The sequence below is a fragment of the Sinocyclocheilus grahami genome, unplaced genomic scaffold (assembly GCF_001515645.1).
Source record: "Sinocyclocheilus grahami isolate Dianchi unplaced genomic scaffold, SAMN03320097.WGS_v1.1 scaffold810.1, whole genome shotgun sequence".
Lineage (NCBI taxonomy): Eukaryota > Metazoa > Chordata > Actinopteri > Cypriniformes > Cyprinidae > Sinocyclocheilus > Sinocyclocheilus grahami.
The window spans coordinates 7,562-27,119 of NW_015505989.1; the positions used below are offsets into that span (position 1 = coordinate 7,562).

A 19,558-nucleotide genomic window follows, 5' to 3' on the forward strand; every position below is an offset into this window, starting at 1 on the left:
ATTGTTCAATTAGGTTAGTAATATCAGAACTTCCAGTTGGCTATCAATGCTTTTGGGAAACACACTCCTGTTTGGTATATCGAAAAGCTTTTGATAGCTTTTGGTCAGCATGGTCTGCACCATTTTCAGTTTTGAGCCAAATCTGTTGACAATCTGAGGAATTCTCTAGAAGGAAAATGGCAATGTGCTGCAGTAGCATCAACAACATCAACATCACATTTGACACTAAAATTGCTCAAGTTGATATTTAAACCCTCCTTAATCAATGTGCTAACCTTTTACCATACATTTCAATGGACTGCCATATATTGCAATGCAGAAGTAGTGGGAGAATAACAACTAGATAGAAAGTCACAGTTACCTTTTTTATTTTTATTCAGTGGCGGAAATGTGCTTCCGTGCATATCTGATAATCAGTTAAATTAATAAAATTTATTTTGCAAAGTTTTTTCCAGGAGCCTCTTGAGGTGCCTACCAATCAGGCAAATGCTTAAAGCTTAAAGCTCTGCTCTCAGTTCAGAGGTGAATCTGTGCTCTTATTTGAAAAAAGTTTGTAGCAAATCTGTTGGGAAGAACAATCCCAGAAAGAGTTAAAGTGTGAGTACTTGCAAGGCAATGGACTGTAAACGTCAGAAAACAATAATGAAACAAAAATGACTTTATAATCATGTTATCTCTTTTTTTCTTCTCCATCCAAACCACAAATGGCAATCCTTCACCAGTGCGGCTGCATGACAGCATCTCAGAGGAAGGTCACCATTACCTCATCTTTGACTTGTAAGTTTCTCTGACCAACCATACCAGATAAAAAGCAACTTACTGTACTGTACTATAATACTCTACAAACCATGAACTGAAATACTGCTGTAGGTTAACAAAGGCCCAAATGAGTAAAAAACATGATTTGTTTTTAGAAATGAATAAATACTTTTGCTTTCCTCTGCTAATGTCAGGTTTTGTGGGGGAAAAGGTAATAAAGGGTAATTTATTTTGCAATAGCGTGGGTGGATACAATAGATATCTTTCTTCATATTGAAATAATTACAGTACCTACTGTATGACACCTTCATAAAACCATTGTCTTATTAAAATTGCTAGATGTTGAAAAGAGATATAAGGGTGTCTCTTCAACTTCAAGCATTTTAGTCTCCCAGGGATTTTTATTAGAACTAACAGATTTCAGCTTCTGGTGACACTTTATTTTAATGTGTCCTTGTTACAGTTTAATTACATTTAAGTACTGAGTAATATTAATTAACAAATGCTTTTTATAGGTTTAGAGTTTGTTTTATTCTTGGAATTACACAATTTACTGTTAATACTATAGTAAATATGTGTAATATATGTAACAAAGTAAAATAAAGTGTTAGGCAGTGGTTTTTGTGTGTGTGTGTGTGTGTGTGTGTGTGTTATATAACGATCACATTAAAACGCTGGCTAGACAATGCCAATATACTGATATTGTATTTTTTATGTATGCTTCTTCTTCTGACACTAAAATATCTGACTGTAACCCATCCTAGAGTTTTCAAGCTACAGTCACCAAACTCAGCATAGACCTTCAGTTTGTTTTGACCCAATTTGCTATATCTTGTCTCACTCATTTGAATTTCGGTTTTCGTAAAGCATGTAAAACTCCTCAAAAATCCATAGATGTACATTATAGCAACCACACAGAAGATCCGAGTTACTCCCAAGCCACTTCCTTGCACCCTAGCCGATATTTTGAAAGTAATTGGGGTCAAGGCAAGATTGAACTTCATTTACTTTCATTGTATGAATAAAAAAATACACTGAGACATTAATGCATGAACAAATCTGATGATTCAGTGATATTGCCATATTTGTCAAAAGCAGCAATAATAATTGTAAATAATTCTGCTTCTGTTTTATTCATTTCTCTACTGTCAATTGTTTCTCTTCTAAAGTTTTGGGGAGGCACTGCCTCCCTTGCCTCCTCAGAGAAAACACCCCTGGTATACACTGCTGGAAATTGTTAGGAGACAAATGAAACCAACTAGTGAGAGAGAGGAAAGTGAAAAGTTCACAGAGGCGGAAGTGCCTACAGTTGAAGAAACTCCCATAAATAAACTGCTGTCTCAAGTCAATTAATACTGTAACTAGTGCCATTACTTGCTCATTCTTGCTCATTCGTGTGGTTCAGAGTAACGGGTGGTGAGCTGTTTGAAGACATTGTTGCCAGGGAATATTACAGCGAAGCAGATGCCAGGTGGGTGGGCTATCGGCACAACACAAATGGACTGTATGTATAAAATCATTACACAAATAATGGACAATATTCAAATACATAAAAGCACACTAACTTAAATAGTCCAAAGTTAAGTCTCCATGCCTTGACAAGAGCCAGAAAACTCACAAATTTTGCCAAAACTGTCATTTTAATTTTAATCAGACTTCATAACATTCACTTTAGTGATACAGAAAATAGCTTTTTTTATTATTATTATTATTCTACAGCAAATAAAATACCTTTTTTTTATTCTAAAGCAAGCAAAAGAAAAAAAACTGGAATGTGTACAACTGACATGTTAAAATGTATATACATCATGTCATGTGTTGAAATCCTGTGTGGCCAGTATATTCCAATGTATTTGAGTAAAAGTTTGTTTTTTCCCCCCTGAAGCCATTGCATCCAGCAGATTTTGGAGGCAGTACTTCATTGCCATCAGATGGGCGTCGTGCACAGAGACTTAAAGGTATTTCATTATAATTGATGTTAAACCTCTGTCATTAGCACTCTCACTTCTTTGTGGCCCCCAGACAGAACACTTGCTTCAAAACAATCTCAAACTTTCAGTTATATTTACACCACACTTATCATAAAAAAAATATATTATGCAATGCTGGAATATCCAATATTTCAAATGAATGCAGCTTGCCTTAGGGAGAAGTGCACTAGGCTCTATGTTATTTATTAGCTAATAGACTATTTATTCCATCTTAAATATTTTAGCCTATTTTACATGTACTGTGTGAGCAGCACGTTTTAGTGTCCTTATTAACAGGTTACCACATTCACACTCGGAGTGAGAGCTACACGATGAGAGCCCACAAGTGGCAGAGTTTTGGCATAGAGTATTATTTTTTGCCATACAACTCATGCTAAATTAATAGATGCAAAAGTAATTCAAAAACATTTGAACTCTGAATGTAGAATAAATCATCAATACTTCAGATTGGGGGTCTCTATAGCATGCACAATGATTATTTTTTTTATGAAAAGTGGTTAAAAAACAATTACTTATATGTAATACAATGCAATACATTACAGTTGTAGTACTAATATAATTGAATTTGCAGTCAAAAAATTTACAAACTTGCAGAATCTTGCAAAAAAATGGATTCTGGGTTTCTCATATGCACATCTTTCATGTGTTCTTTCGAAACTACAAGAGATCGTCTGTAGTTAGTGATAAAAAAGGTCAGCACAGGTGGCTTTGTGGTATTTGTTAAAAGCCTCAACAGAAGCATTTTGGCCAATCTTCTCAAGTACAGTGCATTTCAGTAGTTCAGATAGGATGAAATGAAAGCACGTATAATTTTCTCTAAATTGTTAAAAGGGAGGACAGATTTCATTTGTGAGATTTTGAAAAAAATTTAGAGCACCAAATAACAAAAATTACACCCATATTTTTAACATTGGAGTGCTTATTGCCACTGCAGAGACCCAAAATTGTCAGTAACATCAGTGTTACCACATACGTTTCAACCAAAAATAACTGTCTTGTCCTCATTTAGCTGGAGAAAACTATTAGCTAACCAATATCAGCCAAATGGTCAAAAAGGGATTAAACAAAAAATTATCACCATGCTTCAAATGTTTTAAATTGTCTCAAATTACAGCATGATAAAAAGAATACAACAGGTCCTAAAACCGAGCCTTGGGGCACCCCACATCTGATGTGGACAGGTGATGATGAGCAGTTCCTAATCCCAACTGAAAATGACACTTAGGACCAAGCTCTAAATGCCAGTGCACTGCCTGAGATGTACAATTAAGATACAATAAACGATAGTATCAAAAGCTGCATCTAATAACGTCTAATAACATCGAGGCAACACAATTTACTGAATTAACCAGAGAAGAGGCATGGCACCATCATACTTACAACTGAACCAGTCCAGTTTATATGAGTTAATAAAGTTTATATCTGGTGTGTATAAAGTATTAAAGATGTTATACTAGTTTGCATTTGATTATACAAACTTGTGCACTGATTCTAATTTTAAGCATTTGATGTGAAAGTGCATTTTCCACACAAGTAATGGGTGTTTCTGCTTATGTGGGGTGTACAAGTAATTTCAAAATGTACATTTCAATTGTGTTTTGAACAAATAACTTTAGTGAAATACCACTCCAATATTTGTATATCGTAATATGTTGGAGGAAAAAACAGCTAAATGTTCATTAGCATTTTATCCATGAATCTTTTTCCCTTTTTGTCCCGTTTGTTTCCATGTTTCTAGCCAGAGAACCTGCTTCTGGCTTCGAAATCCAAAGGTGCAGCTGTGAAGTTAGCAGACTTTGGCCTTGCCATTGAGGTTGAAGGGGACCAACAGGCTTGGTTTGGTAATGACCCATTTATTATACCACTAAATATCATTGATATAGAATTGCACAAAGCATAGATTAACACTCCAAAGATATCTTCACATAATATTAAGGGTCACACTTTAGTTTGGGAACCAATTATCACTATTTATTAACTTTTGGCTCAATAAACTCCTAATTTGCTGGTTATTAATAGTTAGTAAGGTAGCTGTTAAGTTTAGGTATGAGTACGGATTAAGGGATCTAAAATATGGCCATGCAGAATAAGACATTAATATGTGCTTTATAAGTACTAATAAACAGCCGATTTGCTAGTAATATGCATGCTAATAAGCAACTAGTTAATAGTGAGAATTGGTTCCTAAACTAAAGTGTTACCTTATTAAGTATATGAAATGCAGTGCTGTTGATTTTGAATATCTGCATGTGCTTTTGTTCTGATTTTAATCTTTATGCATTTGACACACACAACATATGAATTTATGTTCTTTTTCATATGAGTCACTTCAATGCTACATCATTAGTTGGCGGTATGTGAATTTAAGCTCTGCCCCTCTGGATGTTTTGATGTACATATCATTGGGCCTTAGTGCCATCTTGTTCAGATTTCTGTGGGTTTTAACACGCCTCACACTCTTTCGCACATAATGGGGACAAAACATCCCTCATGTAATATATGCTTAATTGACTTCACCTTCATTACCTTACATGTTCTGAATCAGATCTTCAGAACTACCTAAGAAGTCTTCAATTGATACTTTTTTTTTACTGTTACTCAAGTAATTATTATCACCATTACTTTTTCTTCTACTTGAGTACTTATTTCTCATGAGCGCTTGTACTTGTATTTGAGTCCAGTATTTGGTTACGACAAATTTTATGTGGCTCAGAAACATTTGCCTGAAAGTGAGGCATAACATTACATAATTCGGGGCCAGGATGCTTTTTTATCAAGAGGAGGTTTCCTTGTTGATAGCCTAAGCAACCTGTGTGACAGTTGTTTGTGTATGTTTCCTGGCTGGAAGAGTGCATATATGCAATATATATGCAATTCTCAATTATTTAAATCAAATGAAAGTCTTTGATGTTGTCTGATTATACACTAACTGGCCACTTTATGAGGTACACTTTATTAGGGGCTAGTACCAGGTTGGACCTTCAGAACTGGCACACAGTAGATTCAACAAGGTGCCGGAAACATTCCGCTGAGATTTTGGTCAATATTGACATGATAACATCGCGCAGTTGCTGCAGATTTGCCCTTTGCACATCCATGATGCAAATCTCCCGTTTCATCACATCCCAAAAATGCTCTATTGAACTGAGATCTGGTGACTGTGGAAACCATTTGAGTATAGTGAACTCACTATCATGTTCATGAAATCAGTTTGAGATGATTTGTGACATGGTGCATTGTCCTGCTGGAAGTAGCCATCACAAGTTGGGTACACTTTGGTCATAAAGCGATGGACATGGTCAGCAACAATGCTCAGGTAGACTGTGGCATTTAAACGATGCTCATTTGGTATTAAGGGGCCCAAAGTGTACCAAGAAAATATCCCTCACACCATTACATGAGCGCCAGCAGTCTTATCTGTTGATACAAGGCAGGATGGATCCATCCTTTCATGTTGTTTATGACAAATTATGACCCTACCATCTGAATGTTGCGGCAGAAATCAAGACTCATCAGACCAGGCAATGTTTTTTCCAATCTTCTTTTGTCCCGTTTTGATGAGCTTGTGTTAACTTAGCCTCAGTTTCCTGTTCTTAGCTGACAGGAGTGGCACCTGGTGTGGTCTTCCACTGCTGTAGTCCATCTGCTTCAAGGTTTGATATGCTGTGCATTCAGACATGCTCCTCTCCATACCTTGGTTGTAAAGAGTGGTTATTTGAGTTAGTGTTGCTCAGCTTGAAACATCAACAAGGCATTTTCGCCCACAGAACTGCCTCTCACTGGATATCTTCTCTTTTTCAGACCATTCTCTGTAAACCCTAGAGATGGTTTATGTGTGAAAATTAGCAGTTTCTGAAATACTCAAACCAGACCGTCTGGCACCAACATCCGTGCCACATTCAAAGTCACTTAAATCACATTTCTTCCCCATTCAGATGTTCGGGTTGAACTTCAGCAAATCGTCTTATCCATTCCTACATGCCTTCATGCATTGAGTTGATGTGATTGGCTGATTAGATATTTACATTAACGAGTAGTTGAACAGATGTACTTAATCACACTTATGATGTTTACAGAGCCGGAAGAGACACTGCTGCTGTCGCAAAAGTCTAAGAAGGCAACTAGAATTTGTATATAGATTCACAATCTTAGACCTTACTATATTTATATGTGAATAGTTGTATTAATTTAAATGTAAGGCTTGTGATAAAAAATTTTTTTAACTGTGAACCGCTTTAATGCCATAAAGTTGCTCCCCCTGTGTCTTTGCCTCAAGAAATGTGCATTTGCTCACAGCTGATTGATCGGTTAATTTCTGTCATTTCAGTCTGTGATCTCTATCCCAGATCAAAACTAGCTCCCTACCAGGTATTGATTTCGTGGGATCCAAGTGTGACTGGAGGCTTAAGCTGTTATTGTAATAGTCTATATGTGAATTCTGTTCAAATGTAATGTAATTATCTTTACCTTTTCTTTTTTTCATGTAGCTCATTTTCAATTTATTCAATAACTCTTTCGCACATAATGGGGACAAAACATCCCTAATGTATATAATGTTTATTTGACTCAACCTTCATTACTTTACATGTTCTGAATCAGATCTTCAGAACTACCTAAGAAGTCTTCAATTGATACTTTTTTTTACTGTTACTCAAGTAATTATTATCACCATTACTTTTTCTTCTACTTGAGTACTTATTTCTCATGAGCGCTTGTACTTGTATTTGAGTCCAGTATTTGGTTACGACAAATTTTATGTGGCTCAGAAACATTTGCCTGAAATTGAGGCATAACATTACATAATTCGGGGCCAGGATGCTTTTTTATCAAGAGGAGGTTTCCTTGTTGATAGCCTAAGCAACCTGTGTGACAGTTGTTTGTGTATGTTTCCTGGCTGGAAGAGTGCATATATGCAATATATATGCAATTCTCAATTATTTAAATCAAATGAAAGTCTTTGATGTTGTCTGATTATACACTAACTGGCCACTTTATGAGGTACACTTTATTAGGGGCTAGTACCAGGTTGGACCTTCAGAACTGGCACACAGTAGATTCAACAAGGTGCCGGAAACATTCCGCTGAGATTTTGGTCAATATTGACATGATAACATCGCGCAGTTGCTGCAGATTTGCCCTTTGCACATCCATGATGCAAATCTCCCGTTTCATCACATCCCAAAAATGCTCTATTGAACTGAGATCTGGTGACTGTGGAAACCATTTGAGTATAGTGAACTCACTATCATGTTCATGAAATCAGTTTGAGATGATTTGTGACATGGTGCATTGTCCTGCTGGAAGTAGCCATCACAAGTTGGGTACACTTTGGTCATAAAGCGATGGACATGGTCAGCAACAATGCTCAGGTAGACTGTGGCATTTAAACGATGCTCATTTGGTATTAAGGGGCCCAAAGTGTACCAAGAAAATATCCCTCACACCATTACATGAGCGCCAGCAGTCTTATCTGTTGATACAAGGCAGGATGGATCCATCCTTTCATGTTGTTTATGACAAATTATGACCCTACCATCTGAATGTTGCGGCAGAAATCAAGACTCATCAGACCAGGCAATGTTTTTTCCAATCTTCTTTTGTCCCGTTTTGATGAGCTTGTGTTAACTTAGCCTCAGTTTCCTGTTCTTAGCTGACAGGAGTGGCACCTGGTGTGGTCTTCCACTGCTGTAGTCCATCTGCTTCAAGGTTTGATATGCTGTGCATTCAGACATGCTCCTCTCCATACCTTGGTTGTAAAGAGTGGTTATTTGAGTTAGTGTTGCTCAGCTTGAAACATCAACAAGGCATTTTCGCCCACAGAACTGCCTCTCACTGGATATCTTCTCTTTTTCAGACCATTCTCTGTAAACCCTAGAGATGGTTTATGTGTGAAAATTAGCAGTTTCTGAAATACTCAAACCAGACCGTCTGGCACCAACATCCGTGCCACATTCAAAGTCACTTAAATCACATTTCTTCCCCATTCAGATGTTCGGGTTGAACTTCAGCAAATCGTCTTATCCATTCCTACATGCCTTCATGCATTGAGTTGATGTGATTGGCTGATTAGATATTTACATTAACGAGTAGTTGAACAGATGTACTTAATCACACTTATGATGTTTACAGAGCCGGAAGAGACACTGCTGCTGTCGCAAAAGTCTAAGAAGGCAACTAGAATTTGTATATAGATTCACAATCTTAGACCTTACTATATTTATATGTGAATAGTTGTATTAATTTAAATGTAAGGCTTGTGATAAAAAATTTTTTTATGGGTACACTTTGGTCATAAAGCGATGGACATGGTCAGCAACAATGCTCAGGTAGACTGTGGCATTTAAACGATGCTCATTTGGTATTAAGGGGCCCAAAGTGTACCAAGAAAATATCCCTCACACCATTACATGAGCGCCAGCAGTCTTATCTGTTGATACAAGGCAGGATGGATCCATCCTTTCATGTTGTTTATGACAAATTATGACCCTACCATCTGAATGTTGCGGCAGAAATCAAGACTCATCAGACCAGGCAATGTTTTTTCCAATCTTCTTTTGTCCCGTTTTGATGAGCTTGTGTTAACTTAGCCTCAGTTTCCTGTTCTTAGCTGACAGGAGTGGCACCTGGTGTGGTCTTCCACTGCTGTAGTCCATCTGCTTCAAGGTTTGATATGCTGTGCATTCAGACATGCTCCTCTCCATACCTTGGTTGTAAAGAGTGGTTATTTGAGTTAGTGTTGCTCAGCTTGAAACATCAACAAGGCATTTTCGCCCACAGAACTGCCTCTCACTGGATATCTTCTCTTTTTCAGACCATTCTCTGTAAACCCTAGAGATGGTTTATGTGTGAAAATTAGCAGTTTCTGAAATACTCAAACCAGACCGTCTGGCACCAACATCCGTGCCACATTCAAAGTCACTTAAATCACATTTCTTCCCCATTCAGATGTTCGGGTTGAACTTCAGCAAATCGTCTTATCCATTCCTACATGCCTTCATGCATTGAGTTGATGTGATTGGCTGATTAGATATTTACATTAACGAGTAGTTGAACAGATGTACTTAATCACACTTATGATGTTTACAGAGCCGGAAGAGACACTGCTGCTGTCGCAAAAGTCTAAGAAGGCAACTAGAATTTGTATATAGATTCACAATCTTAGACCTTACTATATTTATATGTGAATAGTTGTATTAATTTAAATGTAAGGCTTGTGATAAAAAATTTTTTTAACTGTGAACCGCTTTAATGCCATAAAGTTGCTCCCCCTGTGTCTTTGCCTCAAGAAATGTGCATTTGCTCACAGCTGATTGATCGGTTAATTTCTGTCATTTCAGTCTGTGATCTCTATCCCAGATCAAAACTAGCTCCCTACCAGGTATTGATTTCGTGGGATCCAAGTGTGACTGGAGGCTTAAGCTGTTATTGTAATAGTCTATATGTGAATTCTGTTCAAATGTAATGTAATTATCTTTACCTTTTCTTTTTTTCATGTAGCTCATTTTCAATTTATTCAATACAGGCTCAAATAAAGGTTATGAATGCTTTTTTCTTCTTCTTCTTCTTCTTCACATCAGGGTTTGCTGGCACTCCTGGTTACCTGTCCCCTGAAGTCTTACGGAAAGACCCTTATGGAAAAGCTGTAGACCTGTGGGCATGTGGTTAGTTTTTTCATATTTTTGCATCAAACATCAATATATGTCAGTGTTGTATATGTGTTAAGGTGTGCCTTTAGCCCCGTTGTACAGTACACTATATTTCACTGAATTTCCCAAAAAGTTGTTCCAGTAACTGTTCTGGCATTGCATGATTTTGTTCTTTCATACAACCAGAGCTTTCCCGTATTCTGTAGTTGCATTCACATAAATACCAGATAGCTCCGGAAAAGATAACACACGTGTGTTATCATCACAAATGTGATTGCTATTGTATTGATCATAAAGCTCCACTCTTTCATTTTGTGTAGCAACAGTATACAGTGACATTTTAGAGAATAGTATTTTCCCAATTTGTGACAACAGTTTGAGGAGCTCCTTTTCTGTTCTGGGATGACAACAGCCTTGTGCACAAAGTGAGATCCATTAAGAGTCTGGTGTAAAACACTTTTGGTTTTTGCCATCATCAAGTCAAACCACATCAACCCAGAATCAGTCCTTGATGCTCTAAATGGGAGCAAATCTCTGCAGTCATATTATATATTTAGGAGAGCAGATTGGAAGCTGTTAGGATGGACCAGCACTCTATTAATGCACATGTTAAATGCAGGGTTGCCAGCTCCCAGAAAAAAATTCCAGCCCAAAGCCTACTCACTGAGCTCACTGTAGTTTGAGATTTACAAATAGGGATGAAACTGTAACAGTTTGACGAAAAGCATGATCAAATTCCCAAAAGTTAGTATTACGTTTAATATTTTAATTATCATTAAAACTGTATTTGATTACTGCGATTTGGAAAAACTCACAGTAAATACAGCATTAAGCAAAGTTAGCAGCAGTCTCATGCAGGTGCAGCGTTTTGTTTTGTGTGAAACTATGGTGGGATGCAGTGACAGGTCTTACAGAGGGAAATTATATGAATTAAAGTATGAATGCATTATATGAATGTATCTCTGAAGAGAACCAACTGCCTTCAGAAAAGTTTTGATGCCATTTCCTTTTCATCCTCCCTCCGTATACTTCCTAATAAAGCAATGTGTTTATAAGCGCAGCGCTGCTTTGTTTACAGCGGTTACTGCGGAAAAGGTTCTATTACTGCTGTTCCATAAGCGCCACCTGCTGGCAGACAGTGGATTTACATTTTCTGCCATATTTGTTCAGAAAAATGCAAAAATCAGACCAAATTTTTAAGTACTGTTGTAAAGTTTAACCGGTTGATGAAAAATAAGCTAATGTGCATTCTAATAATCTAAACAATCTGGATAATATAGTATTTAGAATTATTAACAGAGCAAATATTCATCATTTTGATTCATATCCCTTTTCTTTAAAATGGTTTAAAGCCTGAAATATGAGGTTCGTCATTTTATACATACATATATTTTTTTCCCCCCAAAACTTTAACATGTAATACATATTAATACATAACATGTTATGTTGTAGTCATCCAACCAACTTTTTTTTAAATTCATTTAAAATCAAAATTAAAATTTTTGTTAATGTAAATTTTTTTCGATGTTTCTGCTGTCGTTGCATTTTATTAAAAACATAACTGATTTATTTTATTAATTGTTATTATTATTATTATTATTATTATTATTATTATTATTATTATTATTATTATGAGGGTCGTTACAAATTTTGAATGTTAAAATAGGGGTCTCCTGGAAAAAAGGTTGGGAACCACTGCAATAAAGGGCCATAAAATAAAAGTTTTTAATCAATTTATTCTATGTTCTTTATTTTAAAGATCAATACTCATTAGTAAAAATAATCTATTTTTATTTTAATCTCTGTTTACAAATAAATGTTTTAGCAGCCATGGTACATTATGAAAGTAGCCCAATAACACAACCTACAACTCTGTAATCTTTCCTGTGAATGCATTTTCAAAATGTATTTATTTATTTGTACAACCCCAATTATACAAATAAAAAATAAATAACAATTTGGTAACACTGCACATTTGAGACACATAAAAAAAGTTATAACACTCCTTGGTCTTTCCTTAGCTTGCACAATATTGTAAACAATTTCTCCTAACCCATCCATCTCAATTTCCCTTTAGGTGTGATTCTCTACATCCTGCTGGTTGGATACCCACCCTTTTGGGATGAAGACCAGCATAGACTCTATCAGCAAATTAAAGCTGGTGCCTATGATGTCAGTTTAAGCTTCCTTCATATAATATTGATGATAATGCCAGAAGTGCTGATGGATCTCTGATTAACACTTGGATCGCTCTGTTGCACCCACAGTTTCCTTCACCCGAGTGGGACACAGTCACCCCTGAGGCGAAAGATCTTATTAATAAGATGCTGACCATCAACCCATCTAAACGCATCACTGCTGCGGAGGTACTCAAGCACCCGTGGATCTCAGTGAGTTTACAACTGAAATGCCATTTCTATCCTTCCATCAGTACTTTAGAACATATATACGTGTTTTGTCTTAGGGCCATGAATTCAGTTAATTTAGTCAGCAAATGAATTAGTACATCAAGTTCAGAACAAGATTAAATACGAACAGAACTGACCAATAAATTGCAAAGAACAGCAGAGTTCACACCATAGCTATAATGATAATGAAACAATAACTTTCAAAAGGATTTTTCCCATCTGATGAACATTAAAAACAATAACAGCCCATCAGAATCCATCCTGCTTTTAAGAGCTCAAGCATTTAAAGCAGCAGACAACAAAACTGCAGTGCACGCTTATAATAAACAGAACATTATCGTGCATTGGTGTGGATGCTATCATTATAATTACCTTTATAGTCATCATTCTTTGTGTGAACAGGCCTTTACTGTACACATTAATTTGCTCTGCTCGTGTTTCATAAACAGTGTACTTGAGTAAATATTTTCAGACCTTTTTTTAGCATTTTGACAGCCAGGAAGATATAAAGGAAATATTTTTTAGATGACTAATTCAATGTTCTTTTATTATATAAATATTACATGTTCTGGAGATGGCTGCAGATTCTCCAAATTCTCCAAATAACCTTTGGTTTCACCTCTGTTTGCTTTTAGCATCGCTCCACTGTTGCATCTTGCATGCACAGACAGGAGACTGTTGAGTGCTTGAAGAAGTTCAATGCTAGAAGAAAGCTCAAGGTAAGTTCGTATAAGACTGTGAGAAGCTCTCATATGTGACCCTGGACCACAAAACCAGTCATAAGGGTACATTTTTCGAAATTGAGATTTATACATCATCTGTAAGCTTTCAATTGATGTCCGGTTTGTCAGGATAGGACAATATTTGACCGAGATACAACTATTTGAAAATCTGGAATCTGAGGGTGCAAAAAAATCAAAATATTGAGAAAATGGCCTTTAAAGTTGTCCAAATGAAGTTCTTAGCAATGCATATTACTAATCAAAAATTAAGTTTTGATATATTTATTGTAACAAATTTACAAAATATCTTCATGGAACATGATCTTTACTTAATATCCTAATGATTTTTGGCATAAATCAATAATTTTGACCCATACAATGTATTTTTGGCTATTGCTACAAATATACCCCAGCGACTTAACACTGCTTTTGTGCTCCAGGGTCACATATGTGTTGCATTTAAAGTTCCGGGCTCGTAACTGAAAGGTTGCAGAGAATGAATAATAACAATTGTGCCCAGAGTGGCTTCATTTGAATAAATGATGGGTGAAAATCAGGCTATTAGTCCTTAACAATCAAAGTTGTACACCGCTCTGAACTGAATACAAGAATGCATTTTGAATTCTAATTCAGTTCCAGAATTTGAATTGAGGTAGCAAACAAGATGCAGAATTGCAATTTGAATTTGAATGTCTGAAGTAGAAATAAAAATTAATTCTTTTTTAACTATTAATTCTTTTTTTAATTAGAAAAGACATACTTTGAATGTTGGTTTGACAAATGATTGTTTGAAAAGGAAATAAAAATATATAGAAATGTGTATTTATTCATGTTAACATTCACCGTATTTATTAGTGAAATAAAACTTTTATGGACCAAGGTGGAAGAACATGTAATTTTCCTGAATGAATTACCACTGAATTATCATTACCATTATTTTAATTCCTCTTCCTATCCAATGTCCGATCTAAAATAGATTGCTCCACCTGTTCAAGTGTAGCAGCCGTAGCTTTTGCACAGGCCATTCTATCACTCCCAAACACTCTTGATCATTCATCACATCCTGTCTATTTTTACCCGGAGCGGTAATTCTCCACTAACTACTTTAAGATAATGTCCAGCGGAAACATACTGGCTTGAGTCAGCAGTGCACTTTTAGGTTTTAGTAACTCTCTCTGTCCATTATTATAACATTTAAATTGTGATACAGGTCAAGCGTGTAATGCTTAGATCAAGACAATGTTTATATGTTTAGAGTACCTGCACTTTTTACACATTTGAAGTAACAAAGTTTTTGATAAAAATAAACAAAAGTAAGGAAATATCCATCCCGTAACAGTTTTTTTTTTAATGTATCCTCAAAAAATTACTTATTTTGGCTATCGTGAGTCTTTTATTTTTGGACTAATTCTTGTGTGCTTCTTGTTATTTTTTTGGTTAAAATCTAAATGTATTAATATTTTGGTCCCACTTTGAATTAAGTGGCCTTAACTACTATGTACTTACATTTAAATTAATAATTTGGTACAATGCACTTATTGTGTACATACATGTTTCTACATTGTACTTATATTTTAAAAATACCTGCATGTAATTACATCTGTATTTAATTTCTGTAATTACATTTATAATTAGACTGTTGACCCACCCTTAAACCTACCCATACCACCAAACCTATCCCTAACCTTACCCATATCCCACCTCAATAGCATCAAAAGTGTTTTGCAATACAATATGAACAAAATAAGTACATTGCACTTTTTTTTTTTTTATGTAAGTACATAGTAGTTAAGGCCACTTAATATAAAGGCGGACCCATATTTTTTTAACATTTGATATTCACTCCCTGTTCCTGCTTGTTTGTTTAGAGCAGCTTTTAAAAGTGAAGCGTTCCTGGAGTGTGGGAGTATGTGATTATGTATGCTGGAAACTCCCAGGACCTATTTTAGAAAGTCAACAGATCCTCCAGAGCCAAAATCCATCTGGAGAGCTGAGCTGTGCTATGCCCCTCACTATGCTTTTCTGGGCTTTTGTGCCCTTTCTTATAGCAATTTCACTCTTTTTCTTTGTCTCTCATACAGGAGGAAAGAGTGGGGTCAGCAAGAAGACAGATGGTGTGAAGGTAGGATGGAAATCAGATATTCACTGTTTAGATAATTGATTCAAATAATGATTTTAATTGATCCTGTTTAAATGTAAGTGTATAATTTGTACATTGCAAACTTTATTTTGTATATTATGTTATATTTAGGGCTGTCAAGCATTAAATTTTTTGGAAAATCTAATCAATTACATGATGTGCCGATTAATTAAATTAACTGCACATCAATTTTGGCTGAGAAATTAACCTTCAAAAGAAAAATTTTGTGTTAGATGAGTAAAGCATTGAATAGACATTACAAAAAGTAGCGTTAGGGGCCGTTTACACGACAATGTTTTCAGCCAAAAACGGGAAATTTTTTATGCATTTTGCCTGTTCGTTTACACGTCAACGGCGTTTTGGGAACTGAAAACGCATATTTTTGAAAACGAGTTTCAAAGTGCAAGTTTTTGAAAACGCCACCGTTGTCGTTTCCGTGTAAACACCCAAAACGGGAATCTTTGAAAATGGTGACGTCATGCGCGTGCGTAGTACGTGTTTGGTATGTAGAGATGCGCAGTACGTGTCGATTTTAAAGGCAAGCGCGAAAAAGCATACACAACAATGGCGGAGTACATGGTACTGTCGTTGTTGTTTAAGAGTTTGCTAACGCTTCTTCAGCAAAGTGTGGATTTACTTCACCAATATTACAACCAACAGCGGAGACGCATCATATACGTCACTTCCCTACAGATACTGTTTACTAACAAGGTGACAGAGCCAACTACTGGCCTGACATACGTAATACAGCGTTTTTGGCCGTTTTCGCGGATATGTATAAATGTGAATCGTTTTGAAAACATCATCGTGTATACGTGAAACTTTTTAAAAACACAAGGGACAAACATTTTTCCGTTTTTGACTACATCGTTGTCGTGTAAACGTAGCCTTAGAAAGAAATATTTAGATTCAGCCTTGCATAACGATAATACATTTGTATGTTTATAATGTTTTTAATGAATATTTAAATATGAAATGATTATGTAAAAAAATTATACACTCATTATCAAACTTAAACTACCAGTAGGTGGCGGCAAGTCATAGACTTCATAAGCGAGTTGTTCATTCAACCGATTCGTTCAAACATTTGATTGATTCAGAAATTAAGCAATTGAACTGTTGCCGCCGGTTGTTTTTCATGTCCGTGGGTTTAAGCGACTCCAATAACATGATATTTATCCCCTGGAATGCGAATTTTAGTAGGGGAACCTCGCCAAAAAACGTGTATTTTACCCCCAGGAACACGATTTTTAACTGGGGACCCCCTCGAAACGCAATAGAGTGGGGGAACTATGACGTCAGAACCCGGAAGAGTAATTCGCCGCGGGTTCCGAGATTTTCCTATGGGGTTTTATAATGGGGTTTTTCAATTTATGAGTAAAATAAAGCCTGTGGTAAACATAACTTGATGATATGTCTACATTTTGTTCTACAACGTAAATTACACACATCCATACCCAAAACAAAAATTCTGAAGCAGTTATGTTCATTTTTGAAAACGTATGTTTTTAATAAGTAACTAAATAAGAACGTTTGGGCTGTGAGTGTGTGCAGTTTACATTGTAGAACAAAACGCAGAAGTATCTTCAAGTTATGTTTACCACAGGCTTTATTTTACTCATAAATTGAAAAACCCCATTATAAAACCCCATAAGAAAATCTTGGAGGAAACTGCGGTGAATTACTCTTCCGGGTTCTGACGTCATAGTTCCCCCGCTCTAATGGGATAGTTTTGGGCTAGTTTTGAGTAGCGATTGGGCAGGTTTTCTTGTGAAAACCTGGCAACCCTGGTCATTTAGGACTGTCTAAGTCAGGGGTGTCAAACTCAACTCCTGGAGGGCCAGAGCTCTGCAGAGTTTAGATTCAACCCTAATTAAACACACCTGATCCAATTTATCAAGTCCTTCAGGCTTATTTGTAAATGACATGGTATATGTGTTGCAGCAGGTTTGGAACAAAACTCTGCAGGGCTCCGGCCCTCCAGGAACTGAGTTTGACTAGGGCTGGGACAATAAATGGATGCATCGCGAATCGAGAAAGGATTCTGCATCGATTCTGAGATTTTCCGAAGGCATCGCCATTCTCTCTTGAATCGATTCTGAGCTTAGTTTTTAACAGCAGATGGCACTGCATGCTTTAGAAATAGTCATATTCTGCTTGCTTCCAGTTCTTTACACACGCACAATTTAAACCTAAAATAATCATTCATAAAGTTCGAAAAGGTTGAAGTGAATTACAAGGATGTTTGCAGTGGGCTGTGTTTACATTAATCTTGCATCATAAAAGCCGATGTGCAAGTACATTTAACCTCTTACATTACACTCTAAAAAATTCTGGGTTGTTTCAACCCAACTTTGGGTCAAAGATGGACTAACCCAGCTGCTGGGTTACATTTTTTTATTAAATTTTTAACCCAAAAGTTGGGTTAGTCCATATTTGACCCACAAGTTGGGTTGAAACAACCCAGCATTTTTTAGAGTGTACTCAGCCGAACGCACAAGCTTTCTTCTTCGTGAGCATTTGAGTGTGCCGTTAAAAACTAGCCTAGAGCACCATCTGCTGCTAAAAACTAAGCTCAGAATTGATTCGAGAGAAAGTCACAATGCATTCCGAAAATCTCAGAATTGATCCACGAATTGCGATGCATCGATTTATTGTCCCAGCCCTAAGTTTGAAACCCCTGGACAAACTCATTTACGACTGTGGTTACGAGGTCACTGGCCAAAAACGAGCATTTTGACATAATTGTGTGTGTTTTTGTCATAGACTGCATAAAACAGGTTTTTGTCCGCGAAAGAGAAATCACTGCGCTTCTCGCGCTACTGGCTCACTGTCTGAAGCTGCTTTCTGTGCGCGTGCACGTGTCGGATTTACAGAGAGCTGATCTCAGCACCAGTAACTTCACTTTTGCGTCTTATCGTGCTTGATAGCGTGTTGTTCATATAGTCTACTGTAATGATAGCCAAAGGGATGCCAGGAAAAAATGGATGCTGCGTTAAATATTTTTAACATGTAAACTGAAAAAAAATGAATCGCTCATCCATTAATTTTGACAGCCCTAGTTTTATATTATATTATATTATAGACAACAGTTCACTCCACTTGACAACAAGTGACTGTCTTTTGCATATCTGTGAGTCTTCAACCGATTCTTTGAAAACACACAAGACCCAAACACCACAGCTCATTTTGGAATAGCATACTACTCGTACTCTTTCTGCCATATCATAAGCAAGTCCTGTCCTCACTGGGCCTGTCTGTTGTTTCACAGTGCCATGCATCCACTTTGAACCTCCTCTCATTCTGTTGCGAAGGTAAACTGGCATGTTAAATGATTTCTGCCCTTAACTGCGATCGTGGCAGCTCTTATCTGCTGATATCAATTTCGCTTGCTACTCAGGCACACGACCATTGGAGGCACCATCACATTTTATATGCTTGATAATGGTTTAATATACCTTAAATAAAAATAATTCATATGATTTAATAGATATCCTTATTCTGAACAACTTTTTTAAAGTACTGGTATCAGTCTGATTATTTGACACACACAAAAAAATCGACTTTGCAAGCTTGTCCTTGTCCTCCATCTAATGAAAAGGGTGATTTTCTTTTTTTATTTCATCGGTCAATAACTTTCAAAAACATGTTGAAAATTCTATTCAGCATGATTTCCACAGGATCATTGATAGTTATAGTGTAGCTTAATATCCTCAAAAATCTGTCACCAGAATTAAATATCCTGATTTTGACAAAACTTCACATATCTGTGTAAGGTGTGAGTCTTTGGAGGCATGTAAAATTTGTTTCCGAACAAAGGCCATAATGCAATAAGAAGACTCATTTTACCATCATTAAATAAATTACCACTTTTTCTGCCAAATAACAATAA

General features: G+C 36.4%; 1 protein-coding gene across 1 annotated transcript in view; it reads left to right on the forward strand.

The window, feature by feature from the left end:
- The first annotated feature begins 667 nt into the window (after window positions 1–667).
- The window catches only part of LOC107562154 (calcium/calmodulin-dependent protein kinase type II subunit alpha-like), a 35,380-nt gene continuing 16,489 nt past the window's right edge, over window positions 668–19,558 (forward strand). The window contains exons 1-10 of the mRNA XM_016246738.1: window positions 668–777; window positions 2,165–2,230; window positions 2,645–2,717; window positions 4,489–4,591; window positions 10,328–10,411; window positions 12,474–12,568; window positions 12,664–12,786; window positions 13,440–13,523; window positions 13,967–13,976; window positions 15,575–15,648. Coding sequence (XP_016102224.1) covers window positions 668–777; window positions 2,165–2,230; window positions 2,645–2,717; window positions 4,489–4,591; window positions 10,328–10,411; window positions 12,474–12,568; window positions 12,664–12,786; window positions 13,440–13,523; window positions 13,967–13,976; window positions 15,575–15,648 — 822 coding nt within the window. The remainder of the gene's footprint in view (window positions 778–2,164; window positions 2,231–2,644; window positions 2,718–4,488; window positions 4,592–10,327; window positions 10,412–12,473; window positions 12,569–12,663; window positions 12,787–13,439; window positions 13,524–13,966; window positions 13,977–15,574; window positions 15,649–19,558) is intronic.